Source organism: Serinus canaria, chromosome 12, assembly GCF_022539315.1.
Source record: "Serinus canaria isolate serCan28SL12 chromosome 12, serCan2020, whole genome shotgun sequence".
Classification (NCBI taxonomy): Eukaryota; Metazoa; Chordata; class Aves; order Passeriformes; family Fringillidae; genus Serinus; species Serinus canaria.
In genome coordinates this window covers 9,157,922-9,176,134 of record NC_066326.1, presented here as the reverse complement: position 1 = coordinate 9,176,134, position 18,213 = coordinate 9,157,922, and the positions used below count along the sequence as shown (strand labels likewise).

General features: G+C 45.9%; 1 protein-coding gene across 5 annotated transcripts in view; it reads left to right on the top strand.

Moving 5' to 3' along the window:
* PLXNB1 (plexin B1) overlaps positions 1 to 18,213 on the top strand; it is a 77,019-nt gene that overhangs the window by 47,269 nt on the left and 11,537 nt on the right. For all 5 annotated transcript variants that reach the window (XM_030227942.2, XM_030227941.2, XM_030227939.2 and 2 more), the window contains 18 exons: positions 74 to 230; positions 3,067 to 3,175; positions 3,274 to 3,382; positions 3,959 to 4,819; positions 4,934 to 5,059; positions 6,157 to 6,279; positions 7,209 to 7,302; positions 7,557 to 7,723; positions 8,750 to 8,901; positions 10,728 to 10,833; positions 12,136 to 12,272; positions 12,922 to 13,098; positions 13,287 to 13,455; positions 14,570 to 14,812; positions 16,055 to 16,231; positions 16,561 to 16,709; positions 17,079 to 17,179; positions 17,946 to 18,163. In XM_030227942.2, coding sequence (XP_030083802.2) covers positions 74 to 230; positions 3,067 to 3,175; positions 3,274 to 3,382; positions 3,959 to 4,819; positions 4,934 to 5,059; positions 6,157 to 6,279; positions 7,209 to 7,302; positions 7,557 to 7,723; positions 8,750 to 8,901; positions 10,728 to 10,833; positions 12,136 to 12,272; positions 12,922 to 13,098; positions 13,287 to 13,455; positions 14,570 to 14,812; positions 16,055 to 16,231; positions 16,561 to 16,709; positions 17,079 to 17,179; positions 17,946 to 18,163 — 3,375 coding nt within the window. The remainder of the gene's footprint in view (positions 1 to 73; positions 231 to 3,066; positions 3,176 to 3,273; positions 3,383 to 3,958; positions 4,820 to 4,933; positions 5,060 to 6,156; positions 6,280 to 7,208; positions 7,303 to 7,556; positions 7,724 to 8,749; positions 8,902 to 10,727; positions 10,834 to 12,135; positions 12,273 to 12,921; positions 13,099 to 13,286; positions 13,456 to 14,569; positions 14,813 to 16,054; positions 16,232 to 16,560; positions 16,710 to 17,078; positions 17,180 to 17,945; positions 18,164 to 18,213) is intronic.

Sequence of the window (18,213 nt, the reverse complement as noted above, 5' to 3'; positions counted from 1 at the left end):
TCTTGAAAAAACAGAACCAAAAAATTATATTAAATGAAGGCAAATTATTTACTGGATATTATTGAACTGACAGATATTCTTGGCCATCTCGGACTTGCCTCCTCTGCGTGAGGAAGAATTTTACTCATGTTATTTTGAAGATTACGAAAGCCCAGCAGTTCTGACAGAGTCAGGAATCATGTGCCCTTCTCCAGATCCCAGCCAAGCACCAGCTTTGCCAACAGGAACAGGTTAGTGAAATGCTTTAAATGGAGTATGATAGGTCTGATAACATTGTTGGGAGAAAGTATGTTGTAGGCCATCATATTGCCAGGATTAACAGCCATGAATGTGTGTGGACTGTCAGCAGGTGTTCATTTCATTCCTCATAATATCTGTTTGCTTTCTACTTGTGTCACGCACATCCTGTGCTATTTTGGGCTGTTGCCAAATTCCAGTGCCAAATTCTGATAGTTGGAAAGGAGATCCTTTTTGAAGGGGTGTATGCAAATCTGAATGTGATCTGAAATGCAGTCTAGAGAGTGGCTGGTTTGACAGCTTTTTCCTAAATCTGGGGAGAAAACTCTTATAAATATTGCTTTATTATTAAAACCAAGCAAAATGCAGCCTTCTCAAAATCCATGTAGTGGGAGAAGGAAGTACACATAAGGAAAGGCAAGAAGAGACCTTAAAGTCTCTTAAGAGTACTTAAAGATATAAATAAATCTGCATTGCAGCATAACCTCAGAAAATACACAGTCAGCCTGTGAACAATAGCTGGCTGAGTATTGCTGATTGGCCACTCTAAAGAACCTGGAAAGTTCTCAATTTGTTTTCTTTGCATTGGATTTTACCCAGCCTGTCAGTGTGAGCTCTGATGAGCTGATCTCTTCAAAGAGCTTGTTCATCTGAAATGAAAGGCAGGTGTCCATTGGGACACATTCCACACCATTCACCTAAATGGCTGAACAGATTTTTCTGTGCAAGTATGCAGCTGGGTAGGTATGAAGCAATCTCCATGGACAAACATGACGCCAGAACTCAACTAACACACTCATTCAAGCTCCTTCATTTTCAATATTATTTGCAGTATTTTAATACCTGGCTTTCTCACTCCTTTAGTCTGGAACAAACCCACCAGGTCTCCATTCAGGGTGGTCAGGCAGAGGGAAGAGGGCTTCATGCACTGCCACCGCATGCAGTAGGCAGGATTTGCTTCTCTGTTTAGTCATAAGGACCTGAATGTAAGCACAGTTGTGAAAAATCAGTGTAGATAAACCCACAGTCTAGTTCTCATTATTCTTGGCTTCAGATATTTTTATCCACTCCTTTGTAAGTCAGCCTTGCTTTTATTGCAAGATACCTTTCCTATTTTACTTTCATATTGTGTCTGAGACTTATCAAGTGGCTCCTGTTCTGTAGCATAAGCTTGCTCGTGGATGGTTTCTGTCTGTTTGATCTATTTGTGTTGTCCCTCTGCTTCCGCACTGCTTCTCCCACTCAGTGAGCTATGGCCAGGCCCTCCTAGCACAGAGCTTTGCTGTTTAACTGTGCCAGCTTCTTCGTGTTCTCTTGTTTCTCAGACTTCCTCTCTCCTTCACTGTATTGTTATTCCTTCTCTGCGTGGCTTCTGTGCTCTGCTAAGATGAATTTGAAGCTGGTAACCAGATTCATACATTGTTTTTTAAATGAGCTCTCATTAGGGCCTCAGATACCAACACTTTCCTATTCCTACTTGTAATACTTTCCCCAGTTTACTAAAATATTTGCCATTTTCCAGCTTTATTTTAAAGGTTGCATACCAGCTCATCCATCATGTGTTCCTGTTGAGCTCCAAGTTAGTAGCACAAATTCTTGCTCTCAATCTGCAAGTGCTCAACCTCATCTTCTGTACTGTCAAACAGCATTATTGGCAGTCATGGGAAATAATAGCATTTCTGGAGAAAGGAGTATTTATAAATATGGTGTCATAACCTTGAAATCCTGGGAGGTGTTAGCCCTTCCACCACTGCCAAATGCAATCACCTCTGTGACAGTGATAGGAGTTGGCAGTATTACAGTGACTCCAGGCTCCAGCTGCATAGGATATACCTTTATTTTCTGCACATCCTGGGTTTCAATACACCCCCCCATCACTGTTTTGTTAGCATACTGCTTCCCTTGCCATCCTGTCAGGAACCTAACCTAGACCCGACTGCTTCTTCACATGTTGATTGTTTTGCTGTGACTAGAGATTGCTTGCAAGAGGAGCTCTGAAATCTCACTCTGAGAGGAACAGTGCACAAGGTTCTTGTTACTTACTTTTATTGCAAACTGCCTGAGAGAAACAGCAGCTCCTGGGGTTGAGCAGAGAATGCAGTATGCTCCCATTATTTGGAGAACTAATAACAAGCTCTAAGGTTGAAGGCATTTGTCTGGGACAAGATTAATAAGCTGATTTAGTACTGTCTTATGCAAAATATCTCCTTCCAGCTGATGCTATCAGCTGCAGTAAGATTTGACCATCTCTGCAGTTATTTGGTCTACAGAAAACAGTGACAGTCTCCCTCCAAAGAAAACAGGAAACAGGGTTATCCTGAGGGTTGTAATTGGTGTGAGACCTGGATTTTAAAGCAGATAAGCCTTCAGTCGTTGCAAGTGAGATTACAAATCTTATAAACCTCTTCCCTGACTCGCTTCTTAGTCTGGTCATAGAACAAAGCTCTCAAGGTAAAGGCAGCATGTGAAGGGCACATCAGTTCTAAGGTTTCATTTTCCTTTGGATGACAAAAGAAAGCAATCAGCTTTGAGCCTCGATATTACTTCTTCCTGTAATACAGAGATGGCAGTGGAATTACAGAGATAAAGATGGACAGATCTTCAGACTAGGCTTCTTTCCCATGGGTTGGCAAGAGTTCTCACAAACTACTCCTGATGAACTTGTCCAACCTGTTTTTAGTGTCCATAGGATAATCCAGTGATTGAGGTGCTAAAAGTATGGAAGGGAATCTGCCTCAGTGTTTGACAGTGTCTATCCTAAAGCATGCTGCATCTCCTAACAGTATGGCAAACTTTCCATTTCTAAGAAATTTTTATTTTCATTTTCAGATCATGTCACCATAAAGCTTGTAGTGCGTTTCCATGACATCTTCATTGCTTCTGTGGACTTCTCTTTCTATGACTGTGCTGCAGTGGCCCTGCTGTGGAAATCGGCACCGTGAGCACCTGCTTTTTCTCTTCTGTAGTTTTAGGGAGGGTGGCTGTCCCTTTCTGGGTTGTCCTGTCTTAGCAGCTGCTTTTTTGTCATTGTTCCAGGTGCCAGAAGTGTGTGAGCAGTCTCTGGGGATGTAACTGGTGCATCCAGCAGCACCTCTGCACCCACAAAGCAACCTGTGAGGAGGGAATCATTATCTACAATGAAAGGGTACGTCTCCTGCTCAGTCCTAGTCCTGTGTACTCTCACAGCCTCAGTGAGTCAGATCTCTTCTCAGGAAAAATAGCAGCTGTCAGTCACATCAAGCAAGGAGGTGAGCTGCTGGAGCACAGGGGAGCTCTCCTTGGAGTGACACGAGGCTCTGCATCCCTGATAGATACTACAGGTTTCTGGGGAAGCACCATCAGATGAAGCAGGTCGCTGTCCTGGGACTATGCAGCCAGTGTTGTCAAAGTGCAAGGACAAGAGCAAGCTGGAAGGGAGGTGGAACATGTGTGGCTGCCACAGGTGGCCTTGCATTTTTGTGGAGGATGAAGACTAGCAGACCTCCCTCTGAGAGGAGGCCAGTGCAGGCATCTGTGGGAAGAGGGAGTGTTGCTGGATCTTCTGTACTGTGAACATTCCCCAATCCCATCGCACAAGATGGTACAAGATATAGCTCTCATTAAAATCCAGAGGGTGGAACAGCATTCTGTCTATGGGAAGTCACACAGAGTGGTTTTCTGCTTGGGTTTTATTGTTTCATTTCTTTCCCTCTTCTCATCTCACCATGTTGTTTCTTTCTAGGCCCAGATCCCAACCTTGAGTGTGTATCCCTCTTCAGCTGCTCCCCTCACCAAGTCCTCCACCACAGCCCCCACCATGGCCACCAAACCTGTCACCACCCCTGTGCACGTGGGCCTGAGCACTGTGCCCCGCACGGAGCCCATCCACGTCACGCCCTCCGCAGCCTCGGAGACGACGACGGAGCCGGTGCAGAGCCCCAGCTACACCCACCTGACCCTGCCCACCGAAGGCGCCTCTCTGCAGGCTGCCACAGAGGCCCCACTGCCACCGCCAGCAGACAAACCTGTCACTGTGCCAGAGACAACTTCTCCTGCTGCATTTGTCCTCTCCAGCCCGTCTAAGAACATGGATCACATAGCCTTGCCCACTGAAGGGCCAGCCACAGCCCAGGATGCCTGGCACACAGACCCACCCACCACCCTCGGGGGTAACCCTCTGCACACATCTCCAGTGGCAGCTGTAACACCTTCCCCTCATGTCACGAGTTTCAAGTGGCCTCCAAGTCCTTTTCCTACCACAGAGGCACTGACATCTGCCATCTCATCTCCCCAGACCCCCAGCCAGGTGCCAGGGAGTCCTGTTGTTTCTGATGATGCTCCTGGATTGCCAGGAACTGAGCTCCCTGTTTCAGGGCTCCCAACATCAGCTCCCCCGCAGTGGCTGCTGGAGGAAGGCACAGAGCTCCAGGACACAGAGGACTGGATGGATTTGCTGCAGGCTGAGAATGACACATCTCTGTTCTCTGCTTCTACTCTTCTGTCGGGTGATGGCGATTCTTCAGAGAGGGATGTCCCTGACTTCCCCAGGATCCTTCACCCTGACCTCGATTATCAGTATGATGCCCCTGAGTTTTGGGAGGAGGTAAGTTACTGGCCTTTTATAACTCACAGTCTAGGGCTGTAACTCTTTGAAGTTTTTTGACAGATTGCTAATCTAGTATTTCAGCACACAGGAAGGGTTGTGTCCTTTTTTCAGAGTGAAGAGCCTAGCTTGGGTCCAAATGCATGTCCCTGTGTGCAGGGAATCCAGGGATCTTCACTGTTTCCAGTCAACGTGGCAAGGAAGATAACCCTGCTGGGAAAGAACTTCCACCTCTATCAGGTAGTCAGCTCAATGCCATCACCATCAAGAAATTCCATTAATGCAGGGCACTGTTTGGACAACCTGGCCACTGGGCTGCTAAAAATATGTGTAAGATACAGGTGTGACTCTGCCTAGGTTTCTCCTAGAGGAATAACCTATTTCTATGCATAAAGAATTCCATACCTGGATGTGTTTGTGTGTAGAAGGTCACCCAGAGAAAGGAAGAGTACAGGTGTGCACCAACCTGCTGGAGAAGATCTGCATGTATTTGGATTAAATTGCACCTGTGCTGCACTGCAGATGGTAGTTCTTGGAATAACTTTCTGCTGAATCTGTCCTGTTTGTTTGTCTCTCCATAAGCTAAAGACAAGTCATCTATTCCTTTCCTTTCTGGCATGCTCATGTTAATGTGGCTATTCCTGCCATACCTGAAACTTCTGCAGTGGGGAAAACCACCCTTGACGGTTGTTTCTTGGGTGTACCTCTGATAAAAATTCTCTTTGCTTCTCAAGACAGAAGATGATTTAGTAACCTTTGGCAAAAAAACAACTCAAAATGCAGCCCACAGTCTAATTGTTACTTTATACATTAAAGTATATACTGACATACTGCACTGCTCAGAGGAGCAGAGCTGGTTCCAGAGAGATGCATATCTAGCTTTTTTACAGGAACTATCTAAGCAATTCAGTGGAAGGTTTGCAGGAAAGAGACAGGGAGGAGAAATACACGCTTACTGGTTTTGACATGCTCTCCCCTAATCTGTGTACTGTATTCTTCATCTCCAAGCTAGTGTTTCACAAGGATGTACTGGCACAACTTCACAGTCCCACTGTTTGGTTTTTATTATTTCTCCCTCCGTGCTAAGTTCTCTGCACAGCGACACACATGCTCCTTTCTAGGTGTTTTGTGTTGGCTTGCCCTTCGTACACGGAGGCAGTCACAGCATAGAGAGCCCTTGAATATAGCATAGAGTTGGCATAACAAGGGGAACAAGAGGAGCATGCTGCTGGCTTGGTGGCTTGGAGAAAGGTGCTGAACTGGTGAGGCAGGACAATATCTGTGCAGCCCAAAGCTCTGTGTCACTGAGGAATGGTGCCATGTGTCTGCTCCTGCAGGACCAGCAGTGGGACTATGAATGTGTCTTGAATTTGGAGGGGAGGACAGTGGTGATGGAAGCTTATGTGGAAGGAGAAGAAACAAACAAATCCCTCTGTTATATCACCTGCCAGATGAACCAGGTGAGTGCTGTGCCATTTCACAGTTCACACGGGTGCTGGTTTTGCTCAGCAAGAGAATAGGATGGAAGGCAAGCTCTGGAGAAAAGAGCATATTTTGAAAAAGTATTTGTAGACTATTTAGCACTCTGGGGCCTTCAGCTGTGATGCTGCTGCCTGCCAGTACTGGTACCTTCAACCTCAGGAAGATAGTGCAGTCTGAGCCACATGATCTGTTGCTGCACTAGCTGTAGCAGGGGTTGGTGCTGTCTCTGAACTGGCCAGCACTGTGCCACTCCTGCTTTAGTCTGAGGCACTCTTGTTTGTCATTCTCTGCATCATGGCTCATGATGATTTTCTTTTGTGAGAAGAAAACTGCTGTTTTGTAGTACTGATTTTGTCCTTGGTGATAGAAGCAGGCCGGTGGATTGTAAAATTATCAGGGAAAACTAAAACAGACATATACGCTTCTGGAGGCTGTGTGAATTTTACTTAAGGCAAGATTTGCAAGCAGAGATTATTTTTAGTTTACAAACTCATATAGTTAAGGGAGAAGACCAATTGTGATTCTCCATTGTCAGCTCTACTGAAATTACATAAATGCCGGCTTGAGCAGCTTTCTGAGCAGGTGGCTTGTAGATAGGAATTGGCCACTTAGGAATGCAGTTAGGAAGTTAGACGAGTATTGTTGTAAGCACAGACTTGGTTTTCAGTGTTCATCTTAGTGAACCAAAACCTGCTACTCTTTATAGAGCAGAATTGTGACTGTGAACCAATGAGGACAAGCATGTGCTGCCCCTGCCCCACTAACACTGCCTTGTCTACATGCAGGGAAGTTCCATGTAGGCCGTTTGTGCCACGCACTGTTCAGTATGGCTGCTGGTGCTTCTTGCCCATTCAGCTGGCTTGTTTTTGCCTCTGTTAAGTCCTCTTGATGATCTTTGTCTTTGCAGTACAGTTACACAGCACCTCAACTCGAATTCAATGCTGTGGTGTTTGTACAGAGGAGACGACATCTTCGAGTGGACAGTGCTGCAGATCTTCATGGTAGGAGTGCAACACCTTCCCAGTAAAAACACAGCAGATGAGGTGGAAGGGAATGGAGAAATGCTCAAATGAGGTTTTTAATACTTGTGGTAGTCCTATTACAAGAAAACTAAGGAAAGCAGAGCTGCACTTCTGTCATTTGTCACAGGGGCAGGAGGAGGAGGAGTGGGGTCTGTAAAAGACACCAGGTTGCTGGGTTATGCTGTGCCCTGTGGGCACGTTTGCAGGTACCTCTGAATTTTTCTTCTTTGCAGTGACTTTTTACAACTGCTCTGTGGGACACACTGATTGTAGCCGCTGCCAAACAGCTGACTCAAAGTACAACTGTGTGTGGTGTGGAGGTGACAACCCCAGCTGTATCTTCAGGGGCTCTTGCAAAGAAGAAATTGAAGACCTGTGTCCAGCACCTCTCATTCACTCTGTGAGTAATTTGCTCACTGGTGTACTGCACACAGGGCAAGAAGGGCTCTGTTCTGCAGTGGAAATCAAAGGGCTGTGAACTCAGAGTGCAAACAGAGCAGCTCATTAATTTATTGACCTTCTGAAGAGGAAGTTCAATTGGAGTCCCTCAGTGTTGTGAGGATTCTAGACTGTTGTTGCTGGGCTTTCAGTTTGCTAATAGAGAGCAGTGGGAAATGATTCATTTGTATCTCAGCTGAAACTGGCACACCAGAATCATCGAGAAGCTGGGAAATGGTCCATAGGATGGATCCTCCAACTGTCCTGAGACAGACCCTGAAACAGGTTGGCCCAACTAAGCCTGGGGCAGAGGAGGTAAAACCTAATGACAACAGCACAGAAATTATGGGAAAGGCATGACAGGTTACTGGAATTAATTCTTTTTTGTCTGTTTATTTTAAATGTCTCTTGCTAACTGCCACATGACAAGTGTCTGTAGCCATGTGTCCCTTTTGCTGTCAGCTTGTCCTCCCTTCAGTGGCACACAACATCCATGTGCTGCATCTTGTCTTAGTTTTCCTTGGATGCTGCTCAGGGACAGAGCTTTGACATTTGTGCAGCATGCAACTCATTGTCGTCCTGATGCTGAGGGGGGAATGGTGCTTGCTGCTTCAATACTAGTAACATGTATTGGCTTGTGCATTCCCACTCTTCAGCAGAAATGCCCTGTGGAGTGGTCAGCATGTTGATGGGAAGGCAAAGTAGGACAGTCTTTGCCTTCTAAGTGGATTATCACCTCTGGGTGGGGACTGCTGGCATTAGCGAGGTACGGGAAAGAAGGCTCCAACTGTGATGTTCTTTATGGCCTTTCTTCTGATGAGGCTGCAGCCTGGGACTAGTCCAAGCCAGTAAAAGGAGTCAGCAGCAGTGACCTGAACAGGCAGAGTTTGCACCAGGGCAGCTGAAGAGCCCTGTGCTGTAGATCAGTCACCAGACTGTGGAGGTCTGAGATACTGTGACATTTACACATGCGCGGATGTCTTTGCAGGTGTACCCCCTGTCTGGACCAGTGGAAGGTGGCACTAGAATCACCATCACTGGCTCAAACCTCGGGCAGAAACATCAAGACATTGCAGAAACTGTCACTGTTGCAGGAATTCCCTGTGCCGTAGATGCTCAAGAGTATGAGATCTCTAGCAGGTAGAGTATCTGTCAAACCTTCTCCCAGAGGCAGGCGCTGGCTTTTCCCTTGGCTGCTGACCCAGCCTGAGCTGTCTTTGCCTTTGCTGTAGTAGGTGTTGAGCCCTGCCCATTCCCAGGAAGTGCCCTGAGTAAGGTCACTGTGTGAGCATTTGCTCAGCAGTAACCCTAGAGAGATAAGGCTGTGTACAAGGTGACAGCCAAGCAGTGATGCTGTGTTCCAGCCACGCTGCCCAGACAGAGTGGAGCTGTGGGCTCAGAACCCTGCAATTTCATGGGTGTCTCACTCAGCCACAGGAGATTTCAATAAAGCAAAGGACATGGCTTGTTCAAGTGTCACTGATAGGGAAATAGCCTGACCGTGTTAACACAGGGTGAAGATGGGAACATGTGGTTGAAAGCACACCCCTAGATTGTCAGTCTTCACTTGCTAGCAAGACTTCTCCCCAGGAACAAACTCAAAGAAAAGATCCTCTCTGCCAGGGACAGATGAGGAAGTCCTTGTGAGCCCAGTGCCACTCTTCTGGTGGTCAGGAATGCCTGACAGGTCGCACAGTAAAGAGAAGGATGAGAAGCAGAAAGATCTATCCTCCTGAATCTGGCTCATGACAGTGAAAGAGAATTGTGTAGCTGGTATGTCTGGCCAGGGCAGAACAAAATAATAAAGCAGTAGTTAGGTGTTAAGAGGTATGACTGGGGGATAACTAGGAAGCAAGGAGAAAAGGATGTTTGTGTAGTTGGCCTGTGGTAGGGCAGGTAGGTGGGAGCTTTGGACAAGGGAGGGAGAGGAGCCAAACAACCAGCGGGAGAAGAGGAGGGCAGTTGTGAGTAAACTCTTATCAGAGCTATCACAAACATGTTTTTCCATTCCATGGTAGCAGTAGTTAGTACCCTTCCCTCTAGGAGCCAGGTAAGATCCTGCTGGGAATGGCTTGCTGTGTTGAGCAGTGTTGTCCTGTCTGTGCAATTTGTTTGTCTGGATCCATCTGCTTTCTGTTTTCATCCTAGAATTAGAGCTTAATCTTTCTGGGGTTAGCACTGTCTGTGTTCTGTATCTGTAAATCACCTGGCATCACAGGGTCTTGGTTTGGACTGCACTGCCTAAGTTCGAATTCCTCAGCCTCTTTAGTTGAGGGGATATAGCTGTGAACCAGGAACCCGCTCCTGAGCAAGGCCCAGACAAAATTAATCTCCTGCTATGCAGGAGGGCTAGGAAGTCTCCTGCAGATTAGCTTTTCTGCTAGCAAATGAGTGCTAAGGGACTCCTTGCTGCTCTGTTCTAAGTACAGTTTGGCTTTTCATCTTGTCAGCATCTCCCATAGCAAATTATGTCTGGAAAAAGGGCTGGGAGGAATCGCTGGTGCAGATCAGGGGATCTGGCTGGTTGCAGAGGCCACTGGCTGAAGTCCAGTGACAACTAAACCCAGGTCGTGAGTCTTCTCCTGCATCAGATACAGCATTAATGTGTGGATTGACTACTGCTGGCCAGAGGTCCCTCCAGATGCAACTGATTTTGATCAGCTCTGGAATATAGACGAGTTCTTGGACTCTTTGTGTGTCTGTGATACAGTGGGACTCATCCTGTCTGTCCCAGAAAGAATAATTTTAGATAGAATGGGCCTGTTTGGAACTAGTCCCTGCTTTTTTCTGCTGCACCTAACCCAGCTTTTTTAGAGGTGTTTCTTGATGTTTAGTTGCATATTCTGAGCATCAAATAAGGCTTGAAGAAGGGAGCTGTGGTTGCTGGATGTTTTTATGACATGCTGCAGTGGATGCAGCTCCCCTGCTCTCCCCTGGTGTGACTTTGTTCTTGGATTGTCCTGCAGCATTGTGTGCGTCACCGGCGGGAGCTGGACAGAGAGGTTTGGGCATATCGTGGTGGAAGTGCCTGGAGGAGGTCGTGGGGTTTCTGGTCATGTTTTCACCTATCAGGTAACATAACTAAAATATCTCCCCTCTTTTCCCAGTACCTCTGCTAAATGGCTGTTTATTGCATGAACTCACAGGACTCTACCAGGCAGTTGCTGCTGGTATTTTTATCTGATTTTTCTGCTCCTTGTGTTGTGTAGTGTACTGGGATTTTTTTGCTTGTTTGGTTTGGTTTGTTCCTCCCTCACCCCCCTTGAGATTATAAGAACAGCTGTACTGGTAATACTAAAGATCCTGTAGTCTAGTGATTTTGTTTCTTTTTTGACAATGATAGCTGTTAAATACTTAGAGATACTCTGTATTTTTCCTCTATGTTTCCAACTTGAAGAATTTTTTTTTATTGATGGCTTGACATCTTACAAAGACTTCGGACTTTTCTTTTGTTAATATGCAAATTACTGTTTGAACGTGCTTTTGTCTTCTGACCTTCAGCAGCTGGTGGCAGTAAGTCCAAAATTCCTGTGCCCTGTGTGGCGAAATGCTTCCTATCATTTTTAAACATGTTTCTGATGACTTTTTGATATCTTAAACCCAGCAACTATGAAATAATACTTAAGTAACTTTTAAATACAGTTGCTTCTTTTTCTTCCTTTCTGTGCCATTTACAAGCGATGCTGACAAGTCTTGAGTTCTTCCATTTTTGGCTTAATAGAACCATTTTATGGTTGTTGCTCTTCTTTTGGTTATCACCAGGATGCCATTTAGAGACTAGCAGCAGTATACATGTTTGCTTTTTATCCTTTAGTCTCCTTCTTACTTCATGGATCTTGCTTTTTGTTTGGCATCAGTGACTTACTTGTGTCACTCTGCTGAATTTTGCTGCACCTCCTCAATCGTACCAAGTTTTTTTTTTGTTACAGGTCTCAACAAAAATTCTTAGGGCTCCCTGCTGTTAATCTCCTCATCTGCTAGGCAAACAGGCAATTTATTTGCTACCTTGTTTTTCCTAAACTGAGTTATTAATCCAGTTACTGATCTGAACAATCCCTTTGGACTGTTAATCCTCAGGTTTGTGTGTGAGGCTCACAGCTCTGCTGTTTGCAGCATCCATATGCCTTTGGCACTCTGTGTAAAGGTCCTTGATTTGTGGTTCTTGCTGGGGTTATTGATCCCTCCTCTGCTCAGTAAAATAGCTGCTGGAGTATAGCTGAGGCCTGCCTGTGTTTTGGATCTGTAGCTTCTATTTTCAGAGCATTGTAGGCTACTGAACACATTCTGCTGTTTTCTTTGCTTGTCTTGTCTTTTGAGGTCCTTGTCATTCACTTCCCTTTTGTTTTTTTCTTTTTTTTTCCTTCCTTCTTCTAGAATCCAGAGCTGAAATCCATTGTTCCAACCCAGGGTCCCAAAGCAGGAGGAACCTGCCTTACCCTTTTAGGCTCAAAGCTGCTGACTGGGCATCCCAATGAGATCAGTGTCCTTCTTGGAGACCTCCCTTGTCAAATGTAAGATCAGAATTTGCCAGTATGCTTCCTGTGCACTGTCCTGAGTCCTTCCTAGAGCCTCCCAGGGTGTGATGCTGCCTGGAGCAGCTGGAGCTGGAGCTTTGCTTTCCTCTGTGTTTCATGGGTTCTTGCCTGTGAGCATCATGGCAGCAACCTCAACCATATTAGATTCTGGCCCACTTTCCCTGGATGTGAGCAGGGCTGCACACCTCTGTTCTGCTTGTCTCTTGACAGGACTGTAACTCACCCTGACACTCTGGTGAGGAGCTGCAGTTGGCTCTTGCAGCCTGATCCCAGGAGCTGCTTGTTTCCTTGCACCCTGGGACACGTAAACCTGCCTCACCTCACTGCTGGTGAGGAGGTGCACATGCTTTGGTAGCATGTGTCCAGTCCCTTCAGTCTGGACAGTGATTGTACCTGCATTTTGTCTGTGTCCTGCTCCCAAGAGCTGCCCAGCAATTATTACTTGCACGGAGAAGGCACAAAAGCTTTTAGCACGAGGTTTAGGAAAAGCAGAAGAGGTTTGCATACTCTCTGCAAAAAAAAGCAGAAGAGGTTTGCATACTCTCTGCAAAGAGAAAGGCACAGTACTATAGAATCTGTCTCTGCAGTGGCTGTGTTAATCCCTTGTTTTTCTTGTCTCTCCAAGCCTTGCTGAGATGACAGAGGATCAGCTGGCGTGCCAGACAAGTCCCAGCAATGTGTCCACAGAACTCCCAGTCACCATCAAATATGGGGAGCAAGAGCGGAGACTGGAGGGATCCCTCTTTAGATATACTCTGGATCCCAACATCACTTTTGCAGAGCCACCTAAAAGCTTCCTCAGGTAGAAAGAATGAGTGTCCCTTCCCCTGGGCAGTGTGCTGGGGCTCAGCACCAATGTCATCTCTCTTGAGTAGCACTTTGGGATGAAGGCAGGCTTGTCAGAATGAGCATAAACAGAAGGATGGGAGCATGGACAAAATTGAGCTAATGAATAACAGGTGAGTCAGATCAACTACTTCTGTATTTCAGTGGAGGGAGAGTGCTCAGAGTTCATGGATACAACTTGGATGTTGTACAGAAACCAAAGATCCGAGTTACAGTTTCTCCATCTGAACGCCGGCGCCGAGGAGTGGGGCGATGGCGAAGGATCATCCCAGACTCTGAGTGTCCTGAGGGCTCTCTGTGCAGCATCCAGCAGGTAGCACAGCACTCTGTGGGGTTGTGGATGCACAAGGGTTGATGTTCCACCTCTGAAGAGGTGGGCTCTCTGTCTCTAGGGCTTTTTTCCTCCCACCACTTGCTGTTATCTGCTTGGTTGTACTAACAGTCTTGGCCCATGGAAGGGTTCTCTGCCAGGCTGAGAGGTTAAGCACTTCCATAAACATATCCATGGGCTGGGTCTGCCTCTGCCCAGAGATGTGCAGGACTGTGATGTGGGACAGAAATAGCAATGCAGCATTTGGAGATAAAGGAATCTCCATCTGAGACAGATAGCTGATGTGGCTCAGTGTCTCTGTGCTTCAGATTCTTCCTTTTACATATTTCAGTCTGTCCCTGTAGTTCCTGGGATGTCTTTCACTCTGACATACAAAACCAGGCAGTGAAATTACCAGCACCACAATTATTTTCTTCTCTCCTGCTGCCAGTCTGCTGAGATGGGTCATTACAGAAGTATTGATGTGGTCACCAAGGTCACAGAGCATGCAGCAGAATTTGCAGAGGTAGAGGGTGTTGGCAGCCTGAGTACAAGAAGGATTTGCATCATTAATGCAAATAATGAAGGGCTTCCTGTGCATAAATGTGCTCCTGATGCACATGCACCAATAACAACTGGTTTTATCAATGTTCTTAGGAAAGATTTGTGGCTGTAGGACAGAAAAAAAAAATGCTCTTAATACTTTCACCAAATGTATAAAACATATCCAGCCAGGCATGGGAACACTTCCACAGAAGCATTCAGACTGGGAAAACAGCCTTGCATTGAAGATGTTTGGTCCTATTCTCTCAGAGCAGGGAAATCTAAGTCTGTTCTCTCTCCAGAATTTGCTGCCAGGGGAATGTCAGAGCTGATTCCCACTGCTGAGATCTTCCAACAAAACCAGTGCTGTGAAAGCTTTCCTTTAGAGGAACATGGGGAATTCCTCAGATCTTGGATTTTTCCCCTTTACAGTTAAGCAGGGCTCTTCTGGCATTTCTCCAGATTAGAAGAATGCAGACTGGCCCCAGATTGTTTGGGATGGAAAGTATTGCCAAGCTGCAGGAGAAGCATTGGTGTTCCATTACTGACACTGTTTTTTGCCTTTTCTACTTAGTTTGAAGAACCATGTCTCGTTAACTCTTCCTACCTGATCCTGTGCAAAACTCCAGCCATTAACCTGCTGTTGAGGAGTGTCCGAATCAAACTGGAATTTATTCTGGATAATCTGAGCTTTGATTTCAACTCACTGCATCCCATGCCTTTCTCTTATGAAGTCAACCCCATCCTAAAACCATTGAATGCTGAGGACCCTGCCAAACCATATCGTCACAAGCCAGGAAGTGTCATCTCTGTGGAGGTAAGACAAAAACCAGCTGGAAGTAATGTTCCTCATATGAAGTTTTAAGTTGGTGTCGTGCAGCATCCAAGGTTTTTAAAGCATTTGACAGGTTGCAACCTGTCACAACACATCTGCTTTGGCCTGTGAGAAACAGTACATAAGAGGAGGGAAAAGTACAGCAAAAAAGCCTCCTAAGTCCATAAATCAATGCTAGGCTTCATAGGGCTTATGGAAACTTCTGTGGTTTGTTTTTTGGGTTTTATTTAATCCTAATAAACTGTTTGTATATGAGATATTAGTACTGCATTATCCCCACATCCTGTTCTCAGCTGCTGACCCTATCATAGCTACTTCAGTTTCCTCTAGAAGTAACTTAGGAGTAAAAGAATCCTGCCAGTGGGGAAGACCTGTTACTACGTGAAGGCAGAAAAATCACTCATTAAAGATGATACAGAAGAGCACAGTGACTCTATTTTTACTGTACATGCAAGAAAAAGTTTTTGAGGTATTTCTTTTGTATGAAAATGTACTTTTCAGTCCAGTACTCTTAAAGAAAGTAATGGCTGCAGCTGTAGGTGCAAATTCTCCACATGCTCTCTTTTTGCATATGAGTGAAAAACTGTGAGGATGTAAGAGCATAGGAATGCCTAGACCACTGCCATTGGACTTGAATGCATCTTGGAGATGTAGGACAGTTTGAGAAGACTGGAAGAGAATTTTAAAAGACATGGAGGTTGATCTGTCAGCCTGTTGGGATACCCTGACAGAGCTCTGGGTTTAGAAAGCATTAAAGCATAAAAATGTAATTAACATCTGTCAGCATGGTTTAATTAAAAATAAAGTCTTAATCTCCCAAAATTAAAGCAAATAAGAGAAATGGTACAGATTTTTTGTACCTTTGAAAGGCAGTGATTGACTCAGCTGAGTGTGCAGGTTAACTGACGTGAGACTACCTTTTTAAATATACAGAGTGAAGAGCTGAGTTTAGCTGGGTTTCACTGAAGAGCCTTAAGAGGACAGGCTATTTATAACTGTACTTATGTAGTGTGCTACAGGTCCTAAAGCTATATCTAAATCATATGCAACTGAATTTTTTAGCTTACAAACTTAGCTCCTGCAGCCTATTTACATGTGAGCCTAAACAAAGAGAAAAGGCTGCTTTCATCTCATGGTATTGGTTTCTTCCATCTTCTCTAAAGCCATGGCAATACATAGCTTTTTTTTTTTACTGATCTCATGTGCTGTCCAAATGTATTTCAGGGGGAAAATCTAGATCTGGCTATTTCCAAGGATGAAGTTATGGCTATGATTGGGGAAGGCATCTGTGTGGTGAAGACATTGACAAGGAATCACCTCTACTGCGAGCCCCCCTCGGAGCAGCCGGCTCCGCGGCACCGCACCAAGCGGGAGGGCACGGACCTGCTCCCAGAGTTCACGGTAGGGCATCAGCAGCACTGCCTGGAACCCTGACATTCCTAGAAGCATGTGCAAGGAGTGGGAGTGGGATGTGAAGTTAGGAAAGGTACAAGCCCTGCTGACAGGGGAGGTAACAGGGGTGGATGGGAACTGGTCTTGTTCTCAAATTCTGCTCTTAAAGGCTAAAGTTGCCTGAAAGTAAACAGTAGAGCTGGGTTCACTGTGCTGTGGGACAGCTCTTCTGGGCAGCTCTGTGCCCCCTGTGCTCATTCTGGAGAAGCCCTGTGGCTTTGTATTTCATTCCTGCACAGAGGAATGGAATCATCATGGCAAATACTTTGTTCTTACAGGTTCAGATGGGAAACCTGAACTTCCTCCTGGGCCGAGTGCAGTATGACACAGAAAGCCAGCTCACCTTCCCGCTGGAGGCACAGATTGGTTTGGGTGTTGGTGCATCTTTTGTGGCACTGATTGTTCTGGTCATCGTCTTCATATACAGGTAAGAAGTTCTGGCATGGATGAGGCCTTTAAGATCCTCTCAATGTTTTTCAGTGGGTGTCACCAAGCGTGTACATCCTGGGCCTAAACAAGGTTACAGTTTTCTTTATTTTGTGCCAAATTCTGAGCCCCTGGTGGTGTTGAATGCAGGAGGCATGCTGCACTGCTAGTCACAGTCTGCACTGTGGTTCATTCAGAATCTAATGGGTGCTTCAAGAGACACATCTAGTTTCTGTTATACTGTGTGATGTCCTGCAGAAATGCTCTGTAGAAATTCCCTCAGCACCAACTGCCCTGGCAGCAACACAGCAGTTGACAAGGACAGTCCCTGGGCTAGTGCCACCAAGAACAATTTTGCTTCTTATTGCAGGAGGAAGAGTAAACAGGCTCTGAGGGATTACAAGAAAGTTCAAATCCAACTGGAAAATCTGGAAACGAGTGTTCGGGACAGATGCAAAAAGGAATTCACAGGTCAGTCACTGAGCTCCTGTGTTTTTGCAGCTTCAGGGAAACTTGGAGAACCACCCTCAACCCTACCTCTCTTCCCATTCCTGTGTACTTGTCTGCATAGCTCAGAGCAGGAGATAATTTATCCTGTGCCAGTACATAGAAACGTAGAGCCAAATTCTTCCTTTTATAATTCTTTAATTCGGGGCACAGTGATTTATACAGACCTCTCTCATTCTCCACTTCATCCTCCAGACTCAGGTGAAGAGCTAAAGTCGAGACAGCACACTTGGAGGGATCTTAAGGACAGCTACTAGCCCAGTCTTTGTGTAGGGCAAGTTGAATTGCAGCCCGTGTTCTAAGCTTACAAACTTTATACTTGAGCTCTTTACAACTGTGGGAGACCTGGGGTTCTGAAACTCTGCACGTGACTGAGACTGTAGTCCCCAATTAATGTGTGAAGGAGTGAGGAGCAGGTCTCTAATACTCTATCTTTGCTGTAGGTAATGCCTGTAACCACAGATGTGTGGTGAATAGTGTCTTTCTCTTTACAAAATTGGAAACCAGCTCCTGATTGGAATGTTCCTCATGCTGTTTCTCCTGCTGCCTAGTCTAGCTTTAAATGTTCTAGCAATGAGACCTCAATATGCCTCTTCCTGAGAGGAAGCATCCTTCCTCTTTCTTGGTCTCTTGCTGCTGGCCCTAGTTCCTCCACTTACCTCATGCTCTGCACCATCAGTTGAAATCATGTCAGTTGTGTCATCCTCATGGGCATTTTCCTTCCTCTCAGACCTGATGACTGAGATGATGGACCTCACAAGTGACCTTGTGGGCACAGGGATCCCCTTCCTGGACTACAAGTCCTATGCAGAACGCATTTTCTTTCCGGGCCACCGTGAGTCCCCACTGCAAAGGGACCTTGACATCCCTGAGTGCCGACGGCAAACTGTGGAGCAGGGCTTGGTCCAGCTGTCCAACCTCCTCAACAGCAAACTCTTCCTCACAAAGGTAATGTCCCTCTCTCTGCTGGCAGCCTGCTGCGGGGCCAGAACCACGGC